Source organism: Castor canadensis, chromosome 18 (genome assembly GCF_047511655.1).
Source record: "Castor canadensis chromosome 18, mCasCan1.hap1v2, whole genome shotgun sequence".
Classification (NCBI taxonomy): domain Eukaryota; kingdom Metazoa; phylum Chordata; class Mammalia; order Rodentia; family Castoridae; genus Castor; species Castor canadensis.
In genome coordinates this window covers 14,051,304-14,076,106 of record NC_133403.1, presented here as the reverse complement: position 1 = coordinate 14,076,106, position 24,803 = coordinate 14,051,304, and the positions used below count along the sequence as shown (strand labels likewise).

At 41.3% G+C, this 24,803-nt stretch overlaps 1 protein-coding gene across 2 annotated transcripts in view; it reads right to left on the bottom strand.

Moving 5' to 3' along the window:
* Nucleotides 1-582: 582 nt before the first annotated feature.
* The window catches only part of Ube2l3 (ubiquitin conjugating enzyme E2 L3), a 62,417-nt gene continuing 38,196 nt past the window's right edge, over nucleotides 583-24,803 (bottom strand). For both annotated transcript variants that reach the window (XM_020160751.2, XM_074061026.1), the window contains 2 exons: nucleotides 17,275-17,461; nucleotides 583-2,609 (listed from right to left, as the gene is read on the bottom strand). In XM_020160751.2, the coding sequence (XP_020016340.1) occupies nucleotides 2,455-2,609; nucleotides 17,275-17,461 (342 nt within the window). In that variant the 3' untranslated portion in view covers nucleotides 583-2,454. The remainder of the gene's footprint in view (nucleotides 2,610-17,274; nucleotides 17,462-24,803) is intronic.

Sequence of the window (24,803 nt, the reverse complement as noted above, 5' to 3'; positions counted from 1 at the left end):
CAAAAGAAAGAAACCCACACAACTAAGCCAGTGTCGGAGAGCATTTTTTATTAAGGACAGCAGAACGGGATCGCAGCATCTTAGAAAGCCTATTCTCCGCCATTGTGGAGGGGACAGGGCAAGGACCCAGGGCACTTCAAGGAACCAGGCGGATGTGAATTCCTGAGCCAGTGTGGGTCAGCAATGGATGGCTGCTCCACAGCTTACCTCTTCTCCAGAGGATCCAGCTTTTTGGTTTTGGAGCAGCCAGGCCTGGCTGCCAGCTTGCTTGTAAGCCAGCTTGCTGTAAGCCTGCCCCAGAGCAAGGCTGGAAGAAGCAAGCCACACAGGCCCAAGAAGGAAAACCTACTGACTTGAAAGCCAGGCCCTGGCTGCCAGGGCAGACCACAGGGTGCCAGTGCCAAGGCTGAGTCCCTGAGAGGGGCTGTCACCTGAGCGGTGAGTACCCTCCCGTGGTGAGCAGAGAACAGTGAGGGGCAGGCAGAGCTACACTGGCAGAAATACAAAGCAATGGGAGTTTCCAAGAATGGCAAGATTTCTGGATTCAGAGAAGCAACGAGAACAAATGGTGGATTGTTTGGATAGCTTCTGACAGATTTTGGCATTTTATTACAAATCTGAGAGAAATTAAATCCATTATCACCTTTTTGCTAGTGATGAGACAAGTTTGGAAACACTGGCCCAGTGCTCTTTCCAACCTGGGCACAAGGGAGTCTCCAGCAACCTGCCCTTTGCGTACCTAGGACTAAAGAAGCTGAGTTCATTTCCACACTGCAGGGGCCATACGCCTGGACTAGACAGTGTTATACTGCCTGACACATCACTTCTCACTTCTGCACAGGTGAAACCCAGGGCTGTCTTACACATCTGTGAGCCCTGAAAGACCTCGAGTTACAGAACTAAAGTTAAAACAGAAAGAAGTTTCTAGAAGTTGTCTTCTCCACAGCATCTAGTCCCCCCAGTAGACAAGAAGGGAAGCTGACAGGGGCAGAAGCTGAGTTGATGACACACAGGTGGGTGATTGCTCATAGGCTTCCTTGGAGTGTCAAGAGTGCCATTCTCTACTGTTTCAGGGATAGTTTCACTTGCCTTAAAAAGACATTAACATTCAAATTCTTACAAAGTTCATCTGATGATCATTTCTAAGGTCAATTTTTATTTCTACAAAAAAAAGGCAATCAAAACAATATAAAACACATTGAAAGGATATTATTGAGTGAGCTTCAAGTGGAGCTTGACTCTGTAAAGGCTGTGAGTCCAAAGAGAGAGGAAAGGCCATCTTGTTCCTGGGCTGGGCTGGCAGTTGCTTCGAAAGAAGGGGCCAGCAGGGGCCTGAGTGACTTGACTGGTGCCAGCTACAAAGCCACGTCTCACCAAATTCCAATCCCACAAAAGGTCAAACTGTGCCAAGGAAGGGCTGTGGTGGGACTGCCGTGGCTGAGGAGTTGGAGAGCTCTGTGGCATATTCAGATGGAGCTCGATGACAGAGGAGCTTGGAACTTCAAAAGAATAGTCTGGTTTTGTTTTGCCTGTGATGACCAGTGGATCTTCTAACAGGGCTGCAGGGAGGGGTGTTGACTTTTGGCCTCAGGAGCCTTTCTGGCGAGAAATTCATCATACAAGAGCACAGGGTCCTCAGCTGGCAGGCCCTCCCTCCAGGGTTGCCACAGACCTGACACTGCAGGGTTTCCCTACACGGGGCAGGTCAGGCCACAGTTCAGTCATGTACAGACAGTAGGATTTGTCCATCCAATCCACGTTAATGTGGAAAAAGCTGAATTTTTATACAAGAGCCGGGCCTCCCTTTGCACTACTTTATGTGTGTGTATGTGTGTTGGGGAGGGGAGTAGAGTGGGAGGGAGGAAGAGTGTAGATATTGGTTTGTTTTGTAATTTTTAAAAAGGCTGCTATAAACTGGTATCAGGAGAGTCTGAACCAGCTCCCTTTAGGGCAGTATGATGGGAGAAGAAAAGCCACCAGAGCTGCTTCTTTTCTTCTGGGGGAGACAGGGCCTGAGTCTAGAGAATTGAATATGTAAAAACAAACTGAATACAAGAAAGTGGGAATCACAAGGGCAGGAGAGAAAGGGGATGGGGAACCACAACATTAAAAAAAAAACAAATGACAAAAAAAATCCAAACAAACCTCTGGACTAAATGTAACTTAAAAGATTCTGGGTAAATTTGGACAAGAAAAGAAACACCATTCTTTTGAAGAAGCAGTGATTTTTAAAACAAAGAAAGCAGAACTAGAACATATGAAATTTTTAATCCTTTCTTTACAGGTTACCTAGACCACTTTTGATTAAGAAAATTGTAGAAAGTTAGTAACTGCCACAAGCGAACGCCAGGCGGTGGCACGTGTCAATTTTCCACAGAGTCCTGCTTTGCGGGGTGTCTGAATGCACTGCTCGGGGTCTCTGCTCACACTTGTTGGAATCATTCACGGCAGATTTTAGTCCACAGGTCGCTTTTCCCCATATTTCTTTGTAAACTCTTCAGCATTCTTACAGAATTTTTTACGGTCCTTAGAGTATTCTTCAGCTAGGTCAGCCCGGAGGGGGTGCTCGGGCTGGGGGTCATTCACCAGTGCTATAAGGGACTGGATTACTGCCAAGAGAAGGACAAGGCATCAGGGGTTAGAACAGACTCAGAGTATAGGCAAGAGGTTGCTAATCTCAGGAACAAAACTCTGACTTCAATATTGACTTATAAGCAGTCTCTTTTTTCAAAATTCTGACCACCAGAACTCCTCTGTAATTAGGAGAAAGTGATGCTATAGTGTTGGCTGTTTGTCATCAGTCAACACTACAGTAGGTGATGCCTGAGTGATGCCAGGGCCTCCAGCAAGCCTTCTTGACCTCATAACTGAGGATCTCCAGGCTCCATTCACTGAGACTCCCCTCCTGTGCTAAGAAGACAGTGGGCACAGTACTGACATCTGCTCACACTCACACATGCATCTATGACTGCACACAGGGTCATTTCTCAGGTTAGGACTGGGTGGTACATGTGTTCAGGTGGCACTGAAAGAAGCAGTAGGAGCTCACTGTAGAGGAGCCCTGGGAGTTTCTGAACCTGTAAGTAGGATGCACTGGTGCACCTCATGCAGTCACTGTTAGGTTGACAATTACTATTGGCATCAGACAGTCAATGCAGAGGCTCAGGTGGTGTTACAAAGGTTCCCCATGACGCGCATTAAGTCCTAGATATGTTGGAAGGCATGCCTTAGGAGGAAGTACAGTTGGGTGGTGTGTGTGCAAGAATATCAGGGTGATGTATCAGCAGCTGGGTGCTACCCATGCCTCCCGACACTCACCCCTAATCTTCATCAGGACTAGCACCCCCAGAATGCTATGGTCCTTCCCACTGACAAGTTCAAGGACACCTCTCCTCTCTGGATTGTTGATGCAACCCTACTCTGCTGATCCCACCTCCACTGGGGAACCATGCTTTTCATCCATTATTGCAAAGAAAGGAGTAAAACACTAACACCTACTCAGTTGTGTGAAAAGGCATAACCAGTCATGCAGAGTGAGGGTCACAGCACAAAGACCACCTGTCTCTAGTGCTGCCTATTAACATTACCAGGTATGTTGGAGGTGGGTTGTGTTCATAACAGAGGGCTCCTGGGATCATGGTGGACCCAGGTGAGGCAAGGGGCAGCACATACAGATCCAGGTTCAGTGCAGAGGAGGGGTGGCTGGGAAGGAGCCAAGGGTCTAGAATGTTCGCAACAGGCCAGGGCAGTCTCTAATTCAATCTCCGCATCCTTCAGAGCAGACATTGTCACCTCCTTCTACCCACATATAGTACCTCTAAAGGAAGTGGGCCCTGGAAGTACATTTTCTTGGTCTACTTTAAGATTTATCCTTTCTAGACTTTATCCTAGCCTAAGCAGAAATGATAATAAAGCCTTTAAGTTCCTATTTTTCCAGTGTCACCCACTGCTATTCCACTGTTTGTGCCTGCCTAGCAAGTGTTCTACCACTGAACTACATCCCCAGCCCTTAACTGTATTTTTAAGAGAAAAGGCATGTGACTCACAGGAAAATCACTTTCATTTGCCATGAACAGAAGACATGCATAAATTAATGTTAAAATAGGCTAGGGGTGTAGCTCTGTGCTTGCTTAGCATGTATGAGGCCCTAGGTTTCATTCCCAGCACTGCCAAAAGAAAAAGCATCCAGATAATCTTCCTGCTCTGCTGCCTGAGCAGGAAAATGATCACACAGAGGAACACACTCTCCCCAAGGTTACTTCCACAGCTTCTCTAAAATTCTCCCCTTGGCTTATGGGCCATGGTGTATTTCAGAACATGCAAGCTTTTTCACACTACAATGAGATGCAAGACTGGTTTGTTTGTTTGTCTTCTTTGTTGTTCTTAACTTCAGGGTTAGAAGCCTGAACCTTTGCCAGAGAGCACCAATATGTGGCTTCCTTCTCATTTTTCAAGGTTAGAAATGGTTCCAGAATAGGAAAATTAGTGCCTCATTAGCACTTCAGAACTGCCCTGGGCTAAGGACAAGCTTTGTGAAGGACACAGATGAGTTTTCAAGATTTCCTGTTTGCCCTCTTCAGGCTCTCTGCTTCTCACTATGACTAACTAATGTATTAGCATAAAACCATTTAGTTACTACACCTATTTTTTTCAAAAGATAATCACCTTACAAGATGGCTAGCTATCCATTTCTGAGAACTCAATTTTACTTATTTGATCACGTCTAAATACCTTAAAATTTATGTAGTGTTCTGGTAAGTATTTCACTTTGTGTTTCTTTGGTACATTTCTGACTCCTTGGCTAAACTATAATAACTTCAGCATCACTGAATTTGTTTTGCTAGTGAGAACACTGACAGCTACAACTCTACACATTGCTTGTTTTTTGTTTTTTTTCTTGAAGGCAGGATCTTGCTACAGACCGGCCACAAACTTGAGATCTCCTGCCTCAGCCTACTGAGTACTGGGATTACAGGCCTGCACCACCGTGCCTGGCTCTACAACTGCTTTTCAAACTACCACTGTTGCCCTGTCCCCATAATTTTTCACATGAGGGACAGAACACGCATGATATTCTACAATGGTCTGGCCCTGGTTTCCTTGTTTTTGAAGTCTTGTGTCATTGCCCAGGCTGGTCTCCCGGGATGAGGTGATTCTCCTGCCTCCCAGGAGCTGAGACTTGTACCACAGTGCCCTAGCCCTAGTGTCTTCACCTCCTCTTTGACCCAAACACCCCTCAGGAGTACATTTTCCCCTTCAAAATGAGAACACTTAAAAAACATATCAAGATGGGCACACTTAATGTATATTTTAAGCCCCTACATTTTGGAAGTGCACCTGTAGTTCTAGCTACTTGAAAGGCTGATGCAGAAGGTGGGGTACGGTTATTACCTGAACTCAGAAGTTCAAGGTTACCTCGGGTGACACAGCAAGACCCTACCTTGGAAAAATCAAAATACAAAAGGGCTGGGGCCATAGCTGAAGAGGAAGAGCACTTGCTTAGCATGTGCAAGGCCCTGGGTTCAATCCCCAATATAAACACAAATAAATAAATAAATAAATAACTACAAACAAACCAACCCAAAAATCCCAACAACAAAACTCGAATTTTATCTTTTACTGTCACTGAATTATCAGAAAATAAAAACTGTAAAATTTTCTCCTTTTTGTTCTTGCTGACAGTTCTTTTGTAATAGAGGACATAAATATTTTATCTCCTATTCACGGACATCTAGGGATTCCATTCTCACTGGATGTCAGTGGTACCTTCCTCCACTCCAAAAGGAATGCTACAGTCTTCCATGGAATGTTCTAAAAAGTAAGTTGAAAACAGGCAGGAGTAGCAATACTTATCTCTGACAAAGTAGACTTCAAACCTACATTGATCAAACGAGATAAAGAAGGACATTCCATACTAATAAAAGGGGAAATAGACCAAAAGGAAATAATAATTATCAATCTGTATGCACCCAATGTCAACACACCCAATTTCATCAAACATACCCTGAAAGACCTAAAAGCATATATTAACGCCAACACAGTGGTTGTGGGAGACTTTAACACCCCATTATCATCAATAGATAAGTCATCCAAACAAAAAATCAATAAAGAAATCCAAGATCTAAAATATACAATAGATCAAATGGACCTAGTTGATGTTTACAGAACATTTCATCCAACTTCTACACAATATACATTCTTCTCAGCAGCCCATGGAACGTTCTCCAAAATAGATCATATCCTAGGATACAAAGCAAGCCTCAGCAAATATAAGAAAAGAGAAATTATACCGTGCATACTATCTGATCACAATGCAGTAAAACCAGAACTCAACAACAAAAGTAAACACAAAAAACATGCAAACAGCTGGAAACTAAATAACTCATTACTTAATGAACAATGGATCATCAATGAAATAAAAGAGGAAATTAAAAAGTTTCTGGAAGTCAATGAAAATGAAAACACAACCTACCGGCACCTATGGGACACAGCTAAGGCAGTCCTGAGAGGAAAGTTTATAGCCATGAGTGCATATATTAAAGAGACTGAAAGATCCCAAATCAATGACCTAATGATACATCTCAAACTCCTAGAAAAACAAGAACAAGCAAATCCCAAAACATATAGAAGGAGAGAAATAATAAAAACAACAGCTGAAATCAACGAAATAGAAACCAAAAAAACCATACAAAGAATTAATGAAACAAAATGTTGGTTCTTTGAAAAAATAAACAAGATCGATAGACTCCTGGCAAACCTGAGGAGAGAAAAAACCCCAATTAGTAGAATCAGGACTGCAAAAGGGAGATAACAACAAACACCATGGAAGTCCAGGAAATCATCAGAGACTACTTTGAGAACCTATATTCAAATAAATTTGAAAATCTTAAAGAAATGGACAGATTTCTAGATACATAAGATCATCCAAAACTGAACCAAGAGGAAATTAATCACCTGAATAGATCTATAACACAAAATGAAATTGAAGCAGCAATCAAGAGTCTCCCCAAAAAGAAAAGTCCAGGACCTGATGGATTCTATGCTGAATTCTATCAGACCTTTAAAGAAGAACTGATACCAACCCTCCTTAAACTGTTCCACGAAATAGAAAGGGAAGGAAAACTGCCAAACACATTTCATGAAGCCAGTATTACACTTATCCCAAAACCAGGCAAAGACACCTCCAAAAAGGAGAACTATAGGCCAATCTCCTTAATGAACACTGACGCAAAAATCCTCAACAAAATAATGGCAAACCGAATTCAACAACACATCAAAAAGATTATTCACCACGACCAAGTAGGCTTCATCCCAGGGATGCAGGGGTGGTTCAACATACAAAAATCAATAAACGTAATAAACCACATTAACAGAAGCAAAGACAAAAACCACTTGATCATCTCAATAGATGCAGAAAAAGCCTTTGATAAGATCCAACACCATTTCATGATAAAAGCTCTAAGAAAACTAAGAATAGAAGGAAAGTTCCTCAACATTATAAAAGCTATATATGACAAGCCTACAGCCAGCACTATACTTAACGGAGAAAAACTGAAACCATTCCCTCTAAAATCAGGAACCAGACAAGGATGCCCACTATCTCCACTCCTATTCAACATAGTACTGGAATTCCTAGCCAGAGCAATTAGGCAAGAAGAAGGAATAAAAGGAATACAAATAGGTAAAGAAACTGTCAAAATATCCCTATTTGCAGACGACATGATCCTATACCTTAAAGACCCAAAAAACTCTACTCAGAAGCTTCTAGACATCATCAATAGCTATAGCAAGGTAGCAGGATATAAAATCAACATAGAAAAATCATTAGCATTTCTATACACTAACAATGAGCAAACGGAAAAAGAATGTATGAAAACAATTCCATTTACAATAGCCTCCAAAAAAATCAAATACCTAGGTGTAAACCTAACAAAAGATGTGAAAGACCTCTACAAGGAAAACTATACACTTCTGAAGAAAGAGATTGAGGAAGACTATAGAAAGTGGAGAGATCTCCCATGCTCATGGATTGGTAGAATCAACATAGTAAAAATGTCGATACTCCAAAAAGTAATCTACATGTTTAATGTAATTCCCATCAAAATTCCAATGACATTCATTAAAGAGATTGAAAAATCTTCCATAAAATTTATATGGAAACACAAGAGGCCACGAATAGCCAAGGCAATACTCAGTCAAAAGAACAATGCTGGAGGTATCACAATACCTGACTTCAAACTATATTACAAAGCAATAACAATAAAAACAGCATGGTACTGGCACAAAAACAGACATGAAGACCAGTGGAACAGAATAGAGGATCCAGATATGAAGCCACACAACTATGAGCAACTTATCTTTGACAAAGGAGCTAAAAATATACGATGGAGAAATAGCAGCCTCTTCAACAAAAACTGCTGGGAAAACTGGTTAGCAGTCTGCAAAAAACTGAAACTAGATCCATGTATATCACCCTATACCAAGATTAACTCAAAATGGATCAAGGATCTTAATATCAGACCCCAAACTCTTAAGTTGATACAAGAAAGAGTAGGAAATACTCTGGAGTTAGTAGGTATAGGTAAGAACTTTCTCAATGAAACCCCAGCAGCACAGCAACTAAGAGATAGCATAGATAAATGGGACCTCATAAAACTAAAAAGCTTCTGCTCATCAAAAGAAATGGTCTCTAAACTGAAGAGAACACCCACAGAGTGGGAGAAAATATTTGCCAATTATACATCAGACAAAGGACTGATAACCAGAATATACAGGGAACTTAAAAAACTAAATTCTCCCAAAACTAATGAACCAATAAAGAAATGGGCATGTGAACTAAACAGAACTTTCTCAAAAGAAGAAATTCAAATGGCCAGAAAACACATGAAAAAATGCTCACCATCTCTAGCAATAAAGGAAATGCAAATTAAAACCACACTAAGATTCCACCTCACCCCTGTTAGAACAGCCATCATCAGCAACACCACCAACAACAGGTGTTGGCGAGGATGCGGGGAAAAAGGAACCCTCTTACACTGTTGGTGGGAATGTAGACTAGTACAACCACTCTGGAAAAAAATTTGGAGGCTACTTAAAAAGCTGCACATCGATCTACCATTTGATCCAGCAATACCACTCTTGGGGATATACCCAAAAGACTGTTACTCCAGAGGCACCTGCACATCCATGTTTATTGCAGCACTATTCACAATAGCCAAGTTATGGAAACAGCCAAGATGCCCCACCACTGACGAATGGATTAAGAAAATGTGGTATCTATACACAATGGAATTTTATGCAGCCATGAAGAAGAACGAAATGTTATCATTCGCTGGTAAATGGATGGAACTGAAGAACATCATTCTGAGTGAGGTTAGCCTGGCTCAAAAGACCAAAAATCGTATGTTCTCCCTCATATGTGGACATTAGATCAAGGGCAAACACAACAAGTGCATTGGACTATGAGCACATGATAAAAGCGAGAGCACACAAGGGAGGGGTGAGGATAGGTAAGACACCTAAAAAACTAGCTAGCATTTGTTGCCCTTAATGCAGAGAAACTAAAGCAGGTACCTTAAAGCAACTGAGGCCAATAGGAAAAGGGGACCAGGAACTAGAGAAAAGGTTAGATCAAAAAGAATTAACCTAGAAGGTAACACCCACGCACAGGAAATCAATGTGAGTCAATGCCCTGTGTAGCTATCCTTATCTCAACCAGCAAAACCCCTTGTTCCTTCCTATTATTGCTTATACTCTCTCTACAACAAAATTAGAGATAAGGGCAAAATAGTTTCTGCTGGGTATTGAGGGGTGGGAGCGGGAGGGGGTGGAGTGGGTGGTAAGGGAGTGGGTGGGGGCAGGGGGGAGAAATGAACCAAGCCTTGTATGCACATATGAATAATAAAAGAAAAATGAAAAAAAAAATAGCTACAGCAAGGTAGCAGGATATAAAATCAACATAGAAAAATCATTAGCATTTCTATACACTAACAATGAGCAAATGGAAAAAGAATGTATGAAAACAATTCCATTTACAATAGCCTCAAAAAAAATCAAATACCTAGGTGTAAACCTAACAAAAGATGTGAATAACCTCTACAAGGAAAACTATACACTTCTGAAGAAAGAGATTGAGGAAGACTATAGAAAGTGGAGAGATCTCCCATGCTCATGGATTGGTAGAATCAACATAGTAAAAATGTCGATACTCCAAAAAGTAATCTACATGTTTAATGTAATTCCCATCAAAATTCCAATGACATTCATTAAAGAGATTGAAAAATCTTCCATAAAATTTATATGGAAACACAAGAGGTCACGAATAGCCAAGGCAATACTCAGTCAAAAGAACAATGCAGGAGGTATCACAATACCTGACTTCAAACTATATTACAAAGCAATAACAATAAAAACAGCATGGTACTGGCACAAAAACAGACATGAAGACCAGTGGAACAGAACAGAGGACCTGGATATGAAGCCACACAACTATAACCAACTTGTCTTTGACAAGGGAGCTAAAAATATACGATGGAGAAATAGCAGCCTCTTCAACAAAAACTGCTGGGAAAACTGGTTAGCAGTCTACAAAAAACTGAAACTAGATCCATGTATATCACCCTATACCAAGATTAACTCAAAATGGATCAAGGATCTTAATATCAGACCACAAACTCTAAAGTTGATACAGGAAAGAGTAGGAAATACTCTGGAGTTAGTAGGTATAGGCAAGAACTTTCTCAACGAAACCCCAGCAGCACAGCAACTAAGAGATAGCATAGATAAATGGGACCTCATAAAACTAAAAAGCTTCTGTTCTTCAAAAGAAATGGTCTCTAAACAAGAGAACACCCACAGAGTGGGAGAAAATATTTGCCAACTATACATCAGACAAAGGACTGATAGCCAGAATATATAGGGAACTTAAAAAACTAAATTCTCCCAAAACTAATGAACCAATAAAGAAATGGGCAAGTGAACTAAACAGAATTTTCTCAAAAGAAGAAATTCAAATGACCAAAAAACACATGAAAAAATGCTCACCATCTCTAGCAATAAAGGAAATGCAAATTAAAACCACACTAAGATTCCACCTCACCCCTGTTAGAATAGCCATCATTAGCAACACCACGAACAACAGGTGTTGGCGAGGATGGGGGGGAAAAAGGAACCCTCTTACACTGTTGGTGGGAATGTAGACTAGTACAACCACTCTGGAAAAAAATTTGGAGGTTACTTAAAACACTAAACATTGATCTACCATTTGATCCAGCAATACCACTCTTGGGGATATACCCAAAAGACTGTGACACAGGTTACTCCAGAGGCACCTGCACACCCTAAAATTTATTGCGGCACTATTCACAATAGCCAAGTTATGGAAACAGCCAAGATGCCCCACCACTGACGAATGGATTAAGAAAATGTGGTATCTATACACAATGGAATTTTATGCAGCCATGAAGAAGAATGAAATGTTATCATTCACTGGTAAATGGATGGAATTGGAGAACATCATTCTGAGTGAGGTTAGCCTAACCCAAAAGACCAAAAATTGTATGTTCTCCCTCATATGTGGACATTAGATCAAGGGCAAACACAACAAGGGGATTGGACTTTGAGCACATGATAAAAGCGAGAGCACACAAGGGAGAGGTGAGGATAGGTAAGACACCTAAAAAATTAGCTAGCATTTGTTGCCCTTAACGCAGAAAAACTAAAGCAGATACCTTAAAAGCAACTTAGGCCAATAGGAAAAGGGGACCAGGAACTAGAGAAAAGGTTAGATCAAAAAGAATTAACCTAGAAGGCAACACACACGTACAGGAAATCAATGTGAGTCAACTCCCTGTATAGCTATCCTTATCTCAACCAGGAACACTTGTTCCTTCCTATTATTGCCTATACTCTCTCTTCAACAAAATTAGATATAAGGGCAAAATAGTTTTTGCTGGGTATTGAGGGGGTGGGGGGGAGAGGGAGGGGGCGGAATGGGTGGTAAGGGAGGGGGTGGGGGCAGGGGGGAGAAATGACCCAAGCCTTGTATGCGCATATAAATAATAAAACAATAAATAAAAAAGAAAAAAAGAAAGCATACCTAGAGGAAAGTACATTGAGATTACTAGTACAACACAGCAAACCCATGTGACCCAGAACATGCACACAAACCTTCCCACTCCAGTCACAGGCCCACCTCAGACAGGGACCTCCATTTCATTTCAGGAGCACCTGCTCCCTGCTCTTGGTTTTATCACTTACATTACATTTGCAAATAACACCTCTTAACTTTATGTAACTGAATCAGACACTGTGGCCCATGTCTTCCTTCACTCAACATCACTTCTGTAACATTCACCTTCCATGTAGCTATTATTTTTAAACAAGGGTCACCACCTGGGCCATAGGATTGTAGGCCTTCCTTTACAGCAGGATAATAAAGACTAATAAACTGGCAAAAAAAAGTAAGTTGAGCTTATGCTGTTTATTATATTGCTTGAATCCTCTCTAAATCTTTGCATGTGTGGTGCTGGGGACTGAACGGAGGGCCTCATGCATGCTAGGCAAACACTAAACCACTGAGCTACAACACTAGCACATCCTTTCTAAATCTTATTTGCTATAAGATGAAAGGGTATAAGGGTCCGAACATTCTATTTATGAATGTATTTAATTTTTCTCTTCATACAATTTTACTGCTATGGTATTTGCTACATAGATTCAGTATTGAGCTGGCTTCAATACCACTTACATTTTATACAGAAAATCTCATTCATGAGGTCTCGTCTAGGCTGGCCTTAAATAAACTGTTCCTATCTGAGTGCGGGATTACAGTTGTGAAACACCACGCCCAGCTCGAAACCCTTATTTTGTTGCTAAAATAGCTACTAGAACCAAACAGTGCTGAACAAAACTTTTTACATTCTTTCTTCTGGCATTACCTCTGTTTGACAGTTTTGTCATTTCTTGACTTTTCTCATGTTATTTGTGCTCAAGTTTTAATACTTCTTTATTGTCTTTCATTTTTAAGAAACTGAGACTTGAAGTCGCATACCAAAAGAAAAAATCGATTTAAAATCACAAAGTTAGCCAGGCGCTGGGGATTCATGCCTATAAACCTAGCTACTTGGGAAGCTGAGATTAAGAGGCTAGAGGTTCAAAACCAACCCAGGCAAATAGTTCAACAGATTCCATCTCTAAAATAACCAGAGCAAAGTGGACTGAAAGTGTGGCTCAAGTAGTAGAACATTTGCAAAGCAAGTGCGAAACCCTCAGTTCAAACCCCAGAAACCCCACCCCCAAAAAAAGGACAAGGCTGTTTTTAGTAACATTCAAAGTTGTGTAATAACACCAGTGCTTAATCCTAGAACATTTTAATCACTCCCCCTCCCCCTCCAAAAAACCTCACTGTCATCAGCAGTCACTTCCTATTCTCTCCTTTGTCCCATGCCCTGATAATCACTAATCTACTTTCTTATTTTGATCATCTCATATTCAATTGAACCTTGTTATTTACAGTAGTTATATTCTATAAGCTTTGTTATGAATACTGAATTAATGATACTGAATAACTGCTCGTTGGGGAAACAAGAGGCTCAGGTTCCTACAAGCCTCTGTTCACGTTTGTCAACTGATTAATATACAAACATGTTTCATGTGTGTTTAAAGAAACCTTATTTAATATATAATACTGATCCAAGGCCACAATACTGTAACTCCTGCCTGAATAAAAATTCTCCTGACACCATGGATCTTCTCCATAAGACAAACCATAGCCCTCTTGTGTTCAATTAACATACAGTACTTTAGCATTATATTTGGGGGCTTCTTTTGTGAGAGGAGGGTACTGGATTGAACCTAGGACCTTATACATGCCAGGTAAGTGCTCTTCCACTGAGTTATACTCACAGCCCTTTTATTTTTTATTTAGTTATTTTTGGTGGTACTGGAGTTTGAACTCAGGGCCTCACACTTGCTAGGCAGGAGCTCCACCCTTGAGCCACTCCGCCAGCCCTGTTTTGTGTTGGGTATATTCAAGATGGGGTCTCATGAATTATTTGCCCAGGTTGGCTTTGAACCTCAATCCTGATTGCTGCCTCCTGAGTAGCTACGATTACAGGTATGAGCCACTGGTGCCCAGCTTTATTTTTAATTTTTAAATTTTGAGACAGTGTCTCACTATGTACAGCACAGGCTCGAACTTGAGGTCCTCCTTCCTCAGCTTCCCAAGTATTTGAGATTACAGGTGTGTGCCACTATGCCCAGCTTGGGAGCCATTTGAAAAAGTGAAATCACCAAAAAGCACAAAAATGCAAGGAATGCAGCATCAAAGGGATCACTTGCATATAGCGTGAGAGTTGAAACAAGAGGTAGAGCTTTGCATTGTACAACCTCACAACTTCAGCTAACAAATTTCTCCCTGTTCTGTACATCTCTGTAATTAAATGCAAAAATGCCACACTGATTTGAAGGATTACAAAAAAAGTTTTAGTATGTAGGCAAATTAGCAAATTCAGAATTTGTGAACAATGAGGCTCAACTATAAACACAATCATATAATAGGTGGTCTTTTGTGACTAGTTATTCCATTGAGTATAATATTGTTGAGGATTATCTATATTGTAGTTTATATCAATACTTCATTCCTTTATGATTAAACAGTCTTTTATTGCACAGATACACATTTTTTAACACATTCACTAATGGATGGATATTTGAATTATTTCTAATTTTTGCCTATTATAAATAAAGTGGCAATGAACATTTGCAGTGTACATTTACGTGAGTACAACTGTTTGTGTGAGTATGTGCTTTCGTTTCTCTTGGGTATATACAAGTAAGAGTGGAATTGCTGGATCATCTGAGCATCTTTTCATATTATGGTCTCCTCCACTGTCCTTCATCTTTTATTCTAAGTACATTTTTGCCCCTTTTGTGGGTAATCTTAACATTGCTAATTCTCTGTATCTACTTCATGAACATACTACTTTGAGACTCTCTATTTCATGTAGCTGGTCTAGAGCTCCATGAAAGGTAGATGGCAGAAGTGAGCTAGAGGACATGAGTTGAGGAAGTCAAAGAACTTCAAGGTTCTGAGAGGAGACATGAATGGGAATGCTGAGTTTCACAGGACAAAGACAGAAGAAAATTTACTAAATGCTATGAAGACGGGGACAAGGGTCAGGGGGCACCAGTCCTATACCTAGGCCATAAGTAGTTTGGCAGCTTAACAAGCTATGAAGAGGTCCAAACCAACTTCCTGGAGAATAAGAGGCCACAAAGAGAAAGAACTGAGGTTCCAACTAACAGCAATCCCCACACGTGTGAATGAAGTCCACTGATACATCCCCACTCAACATGACTGCACGACTCAGCCAACCTATGAGTAAGCAATAATAAATTGTTACTTTAAGTCACTAGGTTTTGAGGGTGGTTGTGATGCAGTTATAGACAACAGAAATACGAGAATGTTAAAACAAGAGCCAGGGACGTCATTCCTAATGCACGCGAGGATGGGATCAGCCATACTAAGAAGACTACAGAATAATTTTCTAGAAAGAAATCCTAAGTTGTCCCAAATCACAAAATATCAATCCTGCCTATCACTACACATAGAACATGCACCAAAATTTGGCATTAAAAACCCTAAGTCATGGTTGAGGGTATGGCTCAAGTGGTAGAGTGCCTAGCAAACACAAAGCCCTGAATTCGATATCCAGTATCACCAGCAAAAACCAAACCAAACGAAACGAAACCAAAAAAACCCTAAATCAACAAGTACATTTTACAAAAGAACAAAAAGTCAACCCTATAGTTTTGTTTTTTTTTTCTTTTCTGGAGGAGAAGCAGCTCCAACTTGAAAAGAAGAACCTCTGGGCCATACATCTAAATTTGAAAGTAAAACAGGAATGAAAGGCAGCAAAGGCATTTGTATCCATCTCCTGCCAGCCTCCCTAGCCCTGGCCCCATGCCCTCAGTGCTCAGATGACAGAGGAGACCCTGAACTTGCAGCCAAAGTCAGAGATGCAGGGCTTTCCTGGGCAGCCTAGTCTGGAAAGACTTAACTTCTCCAGGCACAGTAGCTGCACTTGAACAGAGATCCAACTGGGCAAGGTCTCCAGGAGTTGTGAGGGCTGGCAAGACTCTTCTGAAGCTCTGGGCTTCCACATACTTAAAAATCTATGCAGAAATAAGCAGGCCAGTGCGCTAAGAACAACTGGGCCAAGCTGTTATAAACATCAGCTTCCATACTCCTATCAGCTACTCGGCTAAGGGACCCAACGGATGGCTTTGAAGGGGATTATTTCCAAAGTGTGACATTATTTTGCTTCCACAAAAAAATATCTCAGTCACTGAAAAACTCCACTGCAGCCTTGCCAGCATCAGCTTCATCCTCTCCCTGTAATCTCAACAGATCTCATATTGATTCATTCGGTTACTTTGTATCAGGAAGCCACCAAAAATGTGAGAGGTTAGGTCTTCAAAAAGAAGTCTAGAGTTAGTAAAAATTAGACACAATCCATAAAAAAGTCTTGCTACGTCCAGGGAATAAGAGAGAAGGCAACCATAATCCTGAGTCAAATACTTTTATCAGAAAAACAAGCATGTGTTCACTCAATCACAAGGATGCACACAGCCACATCCAATTTCCAGGTAGTTTCAGGTCCACTACGGCCAATTATGTGCTTTCATCCAGGAATGACATCCCCTCCCAAAACCACATACCTGGAGCCACAGGACGTTGGCTCATGCCCTACGGTTAGCCGTAAAGTCTTGACCAACCTTCCTTCTTCTCTCAGGTCTAAGTTCAGATGCTAAATGCTGTTTGAGTCTTTTTTTATGGTAGCAATGGGGCTTGAACTCAGGGCATCACACAAGGCAGATGTTCTACCACTTGAGCCACTCCACCAGCTGGTGAGTCCTCCTTAAACACTATTCTCCCTTTCCCTTTTAGGTGGTTAGGCAGCACCACAATCCTTTGCCACTTCCAGGGACCAGTGCCCAGACTCCCTCATGGCATATGCAGCAAACTGCTGGGCTTGTCTGTCTCAGTGGGCTGTAAGCAGCCTCAATACCAGGTCAACATTTCAACTGAGATGGTCAGCAGCACAGGATTGGTGGGATCTCAGCAGTACTTCTGCATGCAATTAAGTTGGTATGGCAGGACTTCTCTGGACTTTGTCTGACATAGCATTAGAAGGGATACTTGAGCTCCTATCCCATAGCAGCAACCCCAGAAGAGCCCTATCCCAGAAAGACAGGAGGAGTATGCCATACCTTGGTCAGTCTTGGTCGCTGGCTTCCAGTTCTCAGCACTAATTACTGGCAGACAGACCTGCCCTTTTTCATCAATGTTTGGGTGATAGATCTTTGTTTTAAATGTGATCTTCGGTGGTTTGAACGGGTACTCTGCTGGAAAGTTGATTTCAATTCTGAAGGCCCCCTTATCATATGGAGGGTTGTCCTGAAAGGAAATGGAAACAAAAATGAATGCATCATAGTCCATAAACCTGTTCTAATTGTTAATTTTCAGTGCCCTGACACTTGCAAAGTAACCCAATGATCAGATCTACTAGTATTTTTACAGCAAGATATATGGTAAGCTATGAAGTTTAATGTCCTGGTATCTTCATGTATTTTCCCCACTGCAGTAATGGGGGTTGAACTAAGGGCTGAGCCACTCCCACAAGCCCACAGTTGCTATGATCTCAATGTTAGTGTCCTCTCAAAATTCATCCATTAAAACCTACTCACCAAAGGGGAGTGTAGCTCAGTGGTAGAGTGCATACTTAACATGTGCAATGCCCTGGGCTCAATCCCCAGTAATAGTAACACTAACACACACACACACCACCCTAATCACCAACGTAGTATTCATTTATGGGGAGCAGGTCATGATGAGATTAGTGCCCTTATAAAAGAGGCCCACAGAGGGCTGCCATGTTGCTTTCACTATGTGAGGATGAACCAAAAGGGAACATTATGAACCAGAAAATTGGCCCTCACCAGACAATGTATATGACAGTGCCTTGATCTTGGACCTCCCAGTCTTTAGAACTATGAGAAATAAATTTCTGTAGTTTATAAACTACATAGTAGTCTGACTAGATCTAAACAGTAGGCCCCTCCTCTTTTTTCCACTTAGTAATAGGTAATTTAGCTCATATCTTTTAAGCACTAAACACTATTTGTCTGGATATACCACAATTTATTTAATCATTCACTTGCTGAAGGACATTCTGGCAGCTTCCAAGTTTTCGCAATTATGAACATAACTGCTATAAACATCTTTGAGTAGGTTTTAGTTTAACTCAAGGGAAATCAGCAGGGAGCACAACTGCTGGATTGTATATGTTTAGTTTTGTAGGAAACTACCCAACTGTCTTCCAAAGTGGCTACTCCATTTTCCATTCCTATCCAGTAGTGAATCAGAGTTCCTTTTGCTCCACATTCTTATTAGCATTTGGAGTTGTCAATGTTTTTGGTTTTCACCGCTCTAAGTTCCCTAACGACATATAATGTCAAGTTTCTTTGCCATATGTATATCTTATTCTAGGTAGGGTCTTGCTGTGTAGCCCAGGCTGGATTTAAACTTGTGATCCTCCTTGCCCTCAGTCTCCTGAGTGCTGGAATTACTAGCACACCTAACCACAATCTTCTATTTATGCTTCCTACTTGCTGGGATGACAGGATGCTCAGCTTTTACTGGTTGAGATGGGGTTCCTGAACTTTTTGCGTGGGCTGTCTCAAACCGTGATTTCCAATCTCTGCCTGTCAAGTAGCTACGATGATAGGCATGGGCCACGGTGCCCAGATTTTTTAAGAGATGGGGGTTTCACTATGCTACCCAGGCTGGCTTTCAACCACAGCCTTCAAAGTAGCTGAAAATGTCAACACACACCACTGCACCTTGCCTAACTTCATTTTAAGTAAGTTAAATGTTTAGGTTTTTCTCTTTTTTGTTTCCTAGACATTAATTTCTTTATTGTTACTACTTGCTAGAAAATGGAGTTTGACATATTTACCATTATACTAATATTCACAGAGGCCAAATATCACAGGCTTAAGGGCATACTATGACCACAAGTTGTCTTTTCACATTTCTCAGGTTTATATTTTAACTATGAAGCTCAGTTACCAGAACCAAACTTGTTCTTTTTTGCAGAGTTGAAGACACTCTTTGCTACCTGTCAGTTCCAGTTCTCTCTCTCTGTTTTTTTTTTTTTTTTCTCAATATTGGAATCTGAACTCGGGCTTGTGCTCTACCATCTGAGCCATGCCCCCAGCTCATTAGATATATTTTTTGGAAAATATTCCTTTTTTTTTTTTTTTTTTGGAACCTATTAAAATAGCTACGGGGGGTGGCTCAAGTGGTTGAGCTTGCCTAGCAAGCACAAGGCCCTGAGTTCAAACTTTAGTACAGTGGGAAAAAAAAAAGAAAGAAAAAAGGGCTGGCGGAGTGGCTCAAACAGTAGAGTATCTGCCTAGCAAGCCTGCAAGTGTGAGGCCCCAAGTTTAAGATCTGGCACTACAAAAAAAAAAAAAAAAAAAAAAAAAAGACCTTAAAGAGTGTATCATTAAAAAATAATTTAAAAATTAAAGAAAAAAGGAAGGAAGGGAGGGAGAAAGAAGGGAGGGAAGAAAGGGAAAAAAGTAAATAGAATAGAAAGAAATAGGTCTGGAATACAAATCCTGGGCAGCTCCGTTTCCCCAGGAAACTGAGCCAGTACATAGTTCAACAGCTGAACCCTGGGGACCAAGCTGGCCACTGGCCACTAGCTAGTTATCAGACAGAGCCAACACCATGTCTCAGACCCTAGCTACTAGGATGCCCAAAGATCTAGCCTTGGGGGCCTAATTACTGTGATAGTCCTGGGAGTCCCAAGAAAGAGGCTTTCAACCTTTCTCCTACTCTACCTGTCTGGAGAGCTCAGGAAACCCTCTACTATACTGCCTTTTTGTACTTGGGTTCTCCTGGATCACACCCAACCCAAAGCTAACCAAGCTTTCCACAGTGGCCAGAAGCACTCTTGCCAGCCCCAACACTATAGCCCACCTCCTTACACCCTGGCCTAAGTGGGCACCCTCCAATAAACAGAATTCCTCTGCTGGAGGTGGGGACACACACCAGATCACCACACACTCCAATATTCTAGCCTCCGTTAGGGAAGGGAGGCATTGAGTAGGTGCTTTCAAGGGTGTAAGTTTAGGGAAGGCCAAGGGAAGGGACAGCACAGGGCAGGCTGCAAGCAGGCAATGTGGCCAAGATGCCACTTGTTGGGACCTAAACCATCTTCTGGAGCAGGCAGAAGTCCTACCAGATGAATCTGTGGGCAGGCTGCTTCGGAAGGGGCCAGCCAGAGTGAGGATGCTCAGAGAAGTGTGCCTGTGTGGGTAGGGAGGACCTGCACACTACCTGGGAAAGGTGTAGTAAGACAAAATTTTCATACCAACAAACTTTCCTGATTCCTTCTTTAGGAGATACAGCTTTCTAGAACACTCCAAAAGTTTTTCCTGTCTGCACACCCTAAACTGCTCTACTTAGGAGAGCCAGACTCTGCTACCAATGAGTTAATAAGAAAACACTGCTTTTGGTTTTTACATGGAAAGTATTTTATTATTTTTCTAAGTAAAAATCATTGGCACCTATGCTGCTTGAACCATGTAAAAATAGCTTTCCTGTATGACTGTTGCCTGGGAGATCTGCTAAATATATTCACTTAGTACCCAGGACTGAGTAACCTCCCCTGATGCCTGCTATTTGTCAGGCTCTGTGCTAGGAGCTGAGAGACAAGGCTGAGCAAGGCCAGCTGGTACCTCATTAGCAGGCTTAAGCTCAGCTCTGCCACTGCCTAGCCAGGGGCAAGTCTGGGAACATTCCTGAATATAAAACAGGGAGGTGAGGGGGGTGTGGTAGTGGTGGTGGTGGTGTAGTAACAGCAGTCTGCATCCAGAGTTCATGATGAGAGATAAGGGCTGCAAAGTCCTACATGCCTGGCACATAGGCAAATGTCAAGAAAGCAGTTCTGTTGCTATACAGGAGGCAGCCAGGCTCTCACCACCTAGGGATCATGGCCAGGCTCATTCTGACTTCTTTGAGCCTCTTTCCTTGTCTAGGGCTCAGTAAATGACCAAAGAAGTAGCTCAAGTGTGTACAAATCACACTGACCATTCAGCTGACCAAATGACTTTTGGTGAGGGTATAGAAAGTTAAAACAGGTTATGTTTTTTAGGTAAAGGTTCCACAAATTTTGACATTTTAGCACTGAACTTGTCCTGTGGGAGGGCACCTCAGAAATTACACAGGGCCTTAATGAGAAAATATGGTTTTGTTACAAAAAAAAAAAAAATTATCCAAGTTTTTAGGAATTTGCCTCAGGAACGTTAAGATAGACACATACAAGTTTCTGTCCACAGTTCCTGGCTCCTAACTCCTTCCCCACGGCAAGCTACAGAAACTAGAATTTCTCTTCCCCAAAGAGGATCATGGGAACTCTTAGTTTCCTCTCACCTTTCTGTCTTAGAGCCCTCCATAAGGAAATCTCTTGACGGACTTCATATACTTACATAAAAGAACGAAGAAACTTCTCGCAAATGCTTTAAGTGGGATGGAGGGGGGTTGAGCGGGGGGAAAGACAATGGGGGCAAAGTAACTAATGTACAATATGTCTAATCGGAAATGTCACTATGAATACTCCCTCACCCTCCATATAATGAATATATCCTAATAAAAAGGTTTTTTTTTTTTTAAAAAAGGTTTTTTTAATTAAAAAAAAAAAAGAAAGAAATTCTCTTTGGGCTGGAGGAGTGGCTCAAGAGGCAGAGTGCCTGCCTAGCAAGCATGAGGCCCTGAATTTAAACCCCAGCACTATAATCAATCAATCAATTAATTAATAAAGCACATATTACAGGGAAAAATAAAACCAAGAAACTTTCTGATCTGACAGGTTATACAATCTGCATCATTCCAGAGGGATCCCACCCAATACTGTGGAGGAAGTCTGCACAGAGAAGCTGAGAAGAATCTGAACAGACACGACTTGCTGGGTTTCCCACCTCCGTGTGTCAGCACAAGCACATGCCCTTTGCCCCAGTTACTTTTCTACATGGCCATCCATGCAGTTAGTTGTGCCTATGAAACAAAGTCTCCATAAACCCCCATAAGGACAGAGTTTAAAGAGCTTCAGGGCAGCTGAATACACAGAGGTGGTATGCCCAGATGGCATGGAAGCTCCATGCCCCTTCTATGTCTTGCCTAGTCATCTCTTCATCTATATCCTATGAAATATCCGTTAAATGAAATTAGTAAATGTGTTTCCCTACGTTCTGTAAGCCCTTCTAGCAAATTAATCAAACTAGAGGAGGAGATTGTGGGAAGCCTAATTTATAGCCAGTAGGTCAGAAGCACAGGAAAAACAACCTGGGGAGCTGAGAATAGTATCATATCCCCATAATCCCAGCACTTGGGAGATGGAGGCAGGAAGACTGAGAGTTCAAAGCCAGCCTAGGTTACATAGCCTGATCCTATCTCAAAAAAATAAAAGCAACCCAAATCTAGCACCTGTGACTAGCATCTATGGGGGAGTAGGAAGTTATCATTAAAACAAGGTACCTAATACATTAAAACATGTTAAAACAAAACAAAACACCCTCAACACTTGCAAACCCAATTCAACAACACATTAAAAAGATCCATGCTGGGCACCAGTGGCTCACACCTGTAAATTGAAGCTACTCAGGATGGAGAGATCAAGAGGATTGTGGTTCAAAGGCCAGCCTGGACAAACAGTTTGTGTGATCCTATATCGAAAATACTGTGGGTATAGCTCAGAGGGAGAACACTTGTCTAACGTGTGTAAGGCCCTCAGTACTCACCTCCCAAAAGCCCCCTAAATGTAGTGCTAAAGTGCTGTCTAGTATTCCCTATCTTGAAAATACCCAACATAAAAAAAGGGCTGGCAGAGTGGCTCAAGTAATAGAGTGCACACCTAGCAAGGGTGAGGCCCTGAGTTCAAGCCCTGATCTCACACACACACACACACACACACACACACACACACACACACAAATCCAAAAAAGGGCTAGAGGTGTTGCTCAAGTGGTAGAGTAAGCCCTGAGTTCAAACACAATGATCAAATTAGTTTCACTCCAGAGACGCAAGGGTAGTTCAACATATGCAAATCAATAAACATGGCAGCACATAAATACAATCAAGTACAAAAATCACATACCCATTTCAATAGATGCAGAATTAGCCTCTGGCAAAATTTAATGTCCCTTCATGATAAAAGCCCTGTAAAACTGGGAATAGAAGATCATACCTCAACATAATAAAGACTATATATGAAAGACCTACAGTCAAAATTATATTAAATTGGGAAAAGCTAAAAGCATTTTCTCTATCAGGAATAAGACAAGGATGTCCACTCTGCACTCTTATTCAATATACTGCTTGAATTCTTAGCCAGAGCAACAGGGCAAGAGAAAAAATAAAAGGGATACCAGTAGAAAAGAAAGGAGTCAAACTACTCATTTGCAGATATGATTCTATACTTAAAGACCCTAAAGACTCCACCAGAAAACTCTTAAATCTGATAGACACTTTCAGCAAAGTAGGATACAAAAATCAACATACAAAAATCAGTAGCAACAAACTACCAAGCTGAGAATATCAAGTAATCCTATTCACAAAAGCTTCAAAAAAGAACGAAAGACAAAGAAAAAGAAGGATATCTAGGAATAAACCTAACCAATGAGAAAGATCTCTACAATGAAACTATACAACACTAAAGAAACTGAAGAAGAAACTAGAAGATGGAAAGAACTCCCATTTTAATAGGTTCATATTGTGCTAATGGTTATATTGCAGTCTAAAGATTCACTGCAATCCCCAACAAAATACCAAGGACAAAAGTAGAAAAAGGAAATCCTACAATTCACACAGCAACTCAAAAGATCCCAAATAGCCAAAGCAATTCTGAGCAAAAGAGCAATGCTGGAGCTATCACAATGCCTGACTTCAAATTATACTACAGAGCCATAGTAACAAAAATACCAAACAAAAAACATAAATAGACCAATGGAATAAAATAAAGACCCAGAAATTAGCCCACTTAGATACACCCATCTAATTCTTAATAAAGGTGCCCAAAACACAGTTTGATAAAAAGATAGCCTCTTCATCAAATAGTGCTGGGAAAACTAAATTTGTATACTAGAAGAGAAACTTGATCCCTCTCTCTCACCCTGTATAAAAATCAGTTCAAAATGGATCACAGTTGGGTGCAGTGGAGTGCACCTGTCATTCCAAACTAGCAAGACCGAGACTGGTAGGATACCAGTTCCAGGCCAGCCTGGGCAAAATAAGTTAGTGAGACCCCGTTTCAAAGGAAAAAAGCTGGGTATGCTAACACACCCATCATCCCAAGCTATGGTGAAAAGAGTAAAAAAGGCGGATCATGGTCCAGGCTGTCTTGGGCAAAGAGGGAGATCCCATCTCAAAAGTAATCAAAAAGCAGGGTGCCAGTAGCTCATGCTTGCAATCCTAGCTACTTGGGAGGTTGAGACTGGGAGGATCATGGTTGGAGGACAGCATAGGAAAAAAGTTCATGAAACTACCATCTCCAAAAATAACCAGAGCAAAATGAACTGGAAGTGCAGTTCAGGCAGTAGAGAGTCTGCTTTGCAAGTGCAAAGTCCCAAGTTCAAACCCTAGCCCCAATAAAAATTAATTAATTAATATAAAAAAAGATCAGAGAAAAAAAGGATTAGAGGCATGGCTCAAGTAGTAAAGCACCTACCTAGCA